This window comes from Diadema setosum, chromosome 10 (genome assembly GCF_964275005.1).
Source record: "Diadema setosum chromosome 10, eeDiaSeto1, whole genome shotgun sequence".
Lineage (NCBI taxonomy): Eukaryota > Metazoa > Echinodermata > Echinoidea > Diadematoida > Diadematidae > Diadema > Diadema setosum.
In genome coordinates this window covers 25386576-25393661 of record NC_092694.1, presented here as the reverse complement: position 1 = coordinate 25393661, position 7086 = coordinate 25386576, and the positions used below count along the sequence as shown (strand labels likewise).

Below are 7086 nucleotides of genomic sequence, written 5' to 3'. Positions count from 1 at the left end.
ATTAGCCATATATAATTCTGTTCATGGAACATCATTTCTGTGCCTATCGTTACGTCATGTTAAGGAATATATATTTTCTAACATAGAAATACTGTCAGGATGAAACATGTATTTCCTTAGGTTTCCAAGCATGTATCGACAGATCACGATAGTTGTTGTTTTTTTATTACAGAGAACAGTGTAAGCTTAGATCAATGGAAGTATGATAGCCAAGATATGGTGGGTTTGAAAATTTGCGTAGTTGTTTGTTTATCGTATGCAAATCAGTAGACCATATGTAAACAGCTGACACGCGACCACATTCCGTGCGCCGTGGTCTGTATAGGACGTACTGTAGTGTCGTACATTCGGTATGGGAGGTTATGCATTTTATAGTCGGGAGATTGGTAAGGGAGACGTGCGGGGAATTAGATAGAGCCGAGGGGAGAGGATAAGCAGGAAGCATGGACGACCACGATAGGCAAGTCAGCTCTCATCATGGACAATGACCGTGACAATCGTGCTAACGGTTTACCAGTGGAGGTCGGTGAGCTCTCATCGAAGACAATGATCGTGACGCTCGTCGTGCTGTGCTGAGGGTTTAGCAGTGGAGGTCGACGATCTGGATCCGGCTGGGGAAGGACGGACGATGTCGAGACGTTTTGTGGGGACATCTTGCGAACACAGACAGTGCTGTATTGGACGTGTGGTGTATTAGAGGCTGCGTGTATTGGTATAGCCAATGCAGACGTCGACTACAGTATCTAAGTTGAGTGCTCACACTAACGATAATTTTTATGTGATTGCATAGACTTAATGCCAAGCTCCTTCACAAGGCATTACCCTGTTGTAGAATTTACACATGAGTAAATAAACAAAGTGGTGTCAAACGGTCAGTCAAACATTGATTTGTGTGCACGTGAATTCAATCGTGTTTACATCATGGGCCTATTAAAGTTTTAGTGTGGCTGTGTAGCTGATAACGGTAGTTATTATTGCCATTAGTAGATGAACTAGCAGGTCTAAAAAAAAAAAAAATATAACCACAGAGTGACAAGGCGCAAGGTCACTATGTGACAATTTTGGAGGTCCCACCGAGACCTGCTAACGTTAGATCTATGTTAGGTGGTGTAAGACACAGCCATAGGCTGGTAAAGAAAATTAAAGGCTTCCTTATCATGTGGTTGATTTAAGGTGTTATGTAGTTGAGCATGGTATTGTATGCAGTGTATGCATGTATTAAGGTGTGTACTGGTTAAGAGTAGACCTGGTTGAGGTTGTGTCGAATTCGCAGTTAAAAGTCTGAGCGGAGTATTCAGTGAATTGTTGTGAATTGGGAGTGGATTTTTCTCCTGGTTGATGTTCTTTTGGTTGGCTGTTGTTGGATGATACGATGGCAACTCCAGAACAAATTAGAGACTTTGCCACCCTTGGTAGGGAACTTGGTTACTCCGGTGGAGAGTTGAATAGTTTCGTGAATGCTCGTTGTGATGAGGCTGCAGAGAAAATGCGGGCTGAGGAAAGAGCCAAGGTCCGGGAACATGAAATGAAAATGGCTGAAATGAGATCGACAAATTCCAGTAGTAGTACGCATGTGGATTTGAGTGGTTTGCACTTGAAAATAGGCAAGTTTGACGAGAATCGGGATAGGTTCGATGCCTATATCAACAAGTTTGAGTTGTTTGCTGACAGTCAGAAGATCCCTACTGAATTCAAGGCCTTATATCTGATTTCAAATCTGAGTGGCAAAGCCCTTGAAGTGGTGAACAGAATGGAGCCTGCTGATAGAGATGATTATGCAAGAGTCAAACAGGAGTTGATGGTGCATTTTCAGTTGACTGAAGAAGGGTATCGCAGGAAGTTTAGGACTGCACGGCCAGAGAAAGGAGAAAGGCCACATCATTTTGCGACGAGGCTCAGAGGGTATCTGGTGCAGTGGATTGAGTTGTCAGGGATCGATGAAGAGTATGATAAGTTGTTTGATCTAGTCCTACGGGAACAATTTTTGAATAATTGTTCAAAGGAAGTGGTGGCATTTTTGAAAGAAAGGGATTGTGATTCAATGGAGGTGGTCAGTAAGAATGCTGATGTGTATGTAAATGCACATGGTGTGCACACATTTGGACAGCAATCAAAGACATCTGATCAGAATCAGAAATGGGGAGGTTCAAAGCCCTCACAAGGTGGTGTGAAAAACAAACCAGGCAGTCCGAAACCCCCACAGCGCCCATTTGAAGTGAGGGGAAGGAATCAGCCATCACAGGGTAAGAAAACCCAGTACGGGGCTGGGCGCGGAGATGGCCCGAGGGGTTGTTATCAGTGTGGGAGTCCTACACATTTGAAGAGGGATTGTCCCATGGTGCGTGTGAAATCAGCTCAAGCAATGGTTGGTACAGAGGTGCTAACTGAAGGATCAGAAATGACACGGTCAAACATGGATGCTAGCACGCCGTCAGCTGGCAGTCCAGGAAACTCAATAGGTAGTTTGAGGTCAAATGACGGGGGTGGCAAACAGCCACAGGCAACAGGGCAATCAGCTGCGTGCATGCCTGTTGGAAATCATGTGCCCGTTGACGGGTATCAGAAAGTTGAAAAGCTGGGAATGGCTTACGGACAAGTAAGTGCGATGATGAATCGTATGCCAGTTGTTTCAGGCAGGTTATATCCTGGTGAAGTTCCAATTTCAGTACTCCGTGACACAGGATGCAGTACATGTGTTGTTAAGTCCAGACTGGTTGAGAGACATCAGCTGACTGGGAAGTGTCAAACAGTGAGGTTGATTGATGGAACAGTCAAGCAATTTCCGGTCGCCAAGGTAGAGTTAGACTCTCCATATTTTTCAGGTGAGATTGAAGCATTGTGTATGCCGGATTGCCTGTGTGAAGTGATTGTTGGGAATGTCACTGGTGCACGTGAGCCCAATGATCCAGATTTGAAGTGGGTGCCCAGAGGGGGCAAAGCATTGAGTGACGATGCTGATCAGGAGGATGATGGTGGTAGATACGTCATTGGAGATGGTGAGCAAACTGTAGATACCAAGGTTGATGGCGTTGATAAGGAAGAGGTTGACAATCTTTCTGAGGTGAAAGAAGATGATCCACAGGTGATGGCAGTCGAAACCCGATCTCAGAAGGAAGACCAGGTGTTGGGCGAGACAGAGTGTTCAGTCAGGAATGATGACAGTGGAGTGCAAGCTGTCATGGCTGTGGAGACACGGGCCCAAAAAGCACGCAGTGCAAAACCCAAGAAGGGATTAGTTGTGGTCGATTCGGTCAAAGTCGCAGATCCGCCAGAGTTTCGTCAGAAACAGAAAGATGACCCCACTCTTCGAGCATCGTGGGATAAGGTTGGTGTGACTGATAATTCCAGGTATCTGTTCCGGGTAGATCAGGGGTGCCTATTGAGGCAGGAAAGAGATCCCGAAAACCCGACAGAGGGGATTGGCCCAAAACTTGTTGTGGTGCCAAAGGAATATCGTGCTGATATCATGCATTTGGCACATGAGTCATTGTTTGGTGGTCACCTAGGGATCAACAACACATTGTCAAAGGTAAAGACACAGTTCTTTTGGTCGGGCATGTATGAAGACATTGCCAATTTTTGCCGATCATGTGATGTATGTCAGAAGACCATCAGCAAAGGCAAAGTACCCAAGGTAGAGTTAGGTAGACTCCCAACAATCGAGGTACCATTTCAGCGTATCGCAATCGATTTGATGGGGCCGTTCACTCCCTCTGAACGTGGTCACACCTACATATTGACAATTGTAGATTATGCCACGAGGTATACGGAAGCGATTCCGTTGAAGTCAATAACGACAGTCGATGTTGCAGAAGCACTGGTGACAGTGTACAGTCGAGTGGGTATACCGCAAGAGGTTATGTCTGACCTAGGACCCCAATTTGTCTCTGACTTGATGAAAGAAGTCTGCCGGTTATTGTCAATCAAGCAGTTGACGAGTTCCCGATACCATCCCATGTGCAACGGGCTAGTGGAACGGTATAATGCTGTGGTGAAATCGTCTTTGAAGCGGTTGTGCACAGAGGAGCCACGCCAATGGGATAGGTATCTTCCTGCCCTTTTGTTTGCTTTGCGAGAGGCACCAAGCTCAAGCCTGGGTTTTTCTCCATTTGAATTACTATACGGTCGGCATGTGAGAGGACCCATGGAGGTTTTGAGAGAGCTGTTGACAAACGATGCTGTCGAGCCAGAAAGAAAGAGTGAGTATGAGTATGTCATCGAGTTGAGAAAGAGACTTGTTGAGTCATGGCAGATGGCACAGGAAAATTTGAAGCAGTCGGCAAAGCGGTACAAGACCTACTATGATCGAGGTGCGAAGAAACGGAAGTTGAAGATCGGAGACAAAGTCTTGGTGTTACTGCCGACGGAGCAAAACAAGCTCTTGGTCAAATGGAAAGGGCCATATGAGGTGGTCGGTGCCAAGTATGACTATGACTACGTAGTGGATGTAGATGGCATGAAAAAGACATTCCACATAAACATGCTCAAGCGATACTTCAGCAGGGTAGCAGAGGAAGAAACTGCTGGAAGTTGTTTCGAGATGTGCCATGATGGTGGTGTAGATGAGTTGTGGAGTGACGAAGGCATGGAAAACAACGATGATGTGTTCACTGAGATACCAGAAATGCCTTGTCCGATTCAAAGAGAATTCGTTGAGGATGTACAGCTGGATGTTTCCCTAGACGAGGTGAAACAAGAGCAGATCAGACGATTATTGTGTGAGTATCAGGATGTGTTCACAGATGTACCAAAGAAGTCAAGTATTGCAGAGTGCAAGATACACTTGACCACAGACGAACCGGTGCGGTCACCACCATACCGCGTACCCCAAGCGTTGCAAGGTGAAATCCAGAAGGAGGTTGAGATGATGATGAAATTGGGTGTTATTGAACCATCTGACTCTCCCTATGGTCATCCGATTGTGATGGTAAAGAAACCGGATGGAACCAACCGTTTCTGTATCGATTTTCGGCGCCTTAATAAGGTTACGGTTTTCGATCCTGAGCCGATGCCGGTGCAGCAAGACTTGTTTGCGTCACTTGCAAAGAGCAAGTATTTCAGTAAACTGGACTTATCAAAGGGATACTGGCAGCTCCCTTTGAGAGACTCAGACAAGGCCAAGACAGCGTTTCTGACACCGATAGGACAATTCCAATTCAGATACATGCCATTTGGACTTGTCACAGCAGGGGCCCAATTCACGAAGATGATGAGAAAGCTGCTATTGGGTGTTCCCAATGTGGTGACCTATATTGACGATGTGTTGGTGCACACAAACTCGTGGGAGGAACATGTGACCACACTCTCAGCCGTGTTGAGTAGACTGCGGGAGGCCAACTTGGCAGCTCGACCAACCAAGTGTGCGCTGGGATTTCAGTCCATAGAGTTCCTTGGCCATGAGGTGAGTGAGGGGATCCTACAGACGAGCGAACGTCTCACAAAGAAGATTGCCGAGGCCCCAAGACCGGTGACCAAGAAGCAGGTCAGATCCTTCGTAGGCCTTACCGGCTATTACCGGGATTTTATACTCAACTATGCCGATGTGGCATTGCCCCTCACAAATCTCACGAAGAAGGGAAGTCCCGAGAAGGTGAAGTGGGGAGAAGGCGAAGAACAAGCATTCCTCGGATTGAAGAAGAGCTTGATCAAGCCACCCATTCTACACCTACCCGATGAGACCAAGGTATTCAAGTTGAAGGTCGATGCCTCAGACACTGGCCTTGGTGCCGTTCTAATGCAAGAACGGGATGGCGAAGACTTCCCAGTGGCTTACGCAAGTCGGAAACTCCTTCCGAGGGAATGTCGTTATGCCACTATCGAGAAGGAGTGTCTTGCGATTGTTTGGGCCATTCGCAAGTTCGAGTTCTATCTGTGTGGCCGGTCTTTCGAAGTCCACACAGATCACAAGCCGTTAACGTACATACAGGCGAAGAAAATGCACAACAAAAGAATCATGCGATGGTGCATGAGCCTACAGGAGCACAGGTTCAGGCTCGTCTCTGTAAAGGGCAAAGACAATGTGGCTGCAGATGCCATGAGCCGCCTAGTGTGAACCTACAACACAGAGTAGACGGTCAAATTCAAATGGAACATAGTAAAGCCAAGATAACCAATTCTGACAAAACATTTTTTTTTTATATACAGTGTTTATTGCATATATCTGACGTCAGTACAGTATTATAAGATTTTTCTTCATGTTACAAAGATGCATTATCATGGAAGTCTACTTTAAATGTACAGGCAACATGGTTGGCTGTAGACAGGTGTTAATATGGACATATACATGAAAAAAAAATCAATAAGTTCAGTAACTCCTTTGTACATGTTTTGTTTGCTAAGAACAAAATGCGCAAAGCAAAGAATATGATACTTGTTTTTATTTCTGTTATTTCTTTCAGCGTTGCGACAAGACTACACCCGCACTACATCAACGTCGCTATTGATTAGGTGTAGGGCAATCGCGTTGTAGTGTATAATTATGTACATGTACAGATTGTAGTTTGAGTTGTTATCGCATATGTAATGTTTAATTACATAGCTTGAGTTATTATCTAACTATTACTGGATACTACTATACAGGATCGTACAGGTGATAATTCAGAGTTGAGGAGTGAGATAGGTTTAATGTCTCTCCTTAGACACCAGATCTTCAGACAGTCAAGAGGTTGCAAGGTTAGCATTGATACTCTGTAATTCTATGGGGCATCATTGACACACATACATGTATTATCCAAATCTGAAACTTATGTATGCATAGTCACGCAAAGCATGATGTGCAGTGTGAGAAAAAAGATCATGCTGTTCGTAGAATTGTTCTATGATTATTATGTAAGTTTAATAAGTTTGTTTGAACTTGGAATGTGTCACTTTTTTATTACAAAAAAAAAAGGGAAATTGGTTTTGTTTGTTTTGGAAAGTTTTATTGTAGTTTTAATAATTTTGGCATTAATTAAAGATAAGTTGTGATATTTGAGAGTTTCTGGTGGTTTATTAAACATTTACACAAGTGCATATAATGTGACTGATTCGAAACGATAGGCACAGTGGTGATCAGTGTATGTTGCAAGTGTTTATCAATTACATCAG

The 7086-nt window shown here is 44.7% G+C and overlaps 1 protein-coding gene across 1 annotated transcript; it reads left to right on the top strand.

The window, feature by feature from the left end:
• The first annotated feature begins 1372 nt into the window (after positions 1 to 1372).
• LOC140233878 (uncharacterized) lies at positions 1373 to 6052 on the top strand. Its single transcript, XM_072313967.1, has one exon. It carries the CDS (start codon positions 1373 to 1375, stop codon positions 6050 to 6052), a length of 4680 nt encoding a protein of 1559 aa, XP_072170068.1.
• The last annotated feature ends 1034 nt before the right edge of the window (positions 6053 to 7086 follow it).

Bases quoted from the DNA above. Each gene is read 5' to 3' on its own strand.
- LOC140233878 (XM_072313967.1), top strand. From the start codon at position 1,373: ATGGCAACTCCAGAACAAATTAGAGACTTTGCCACCCTTGGTAGGGAA.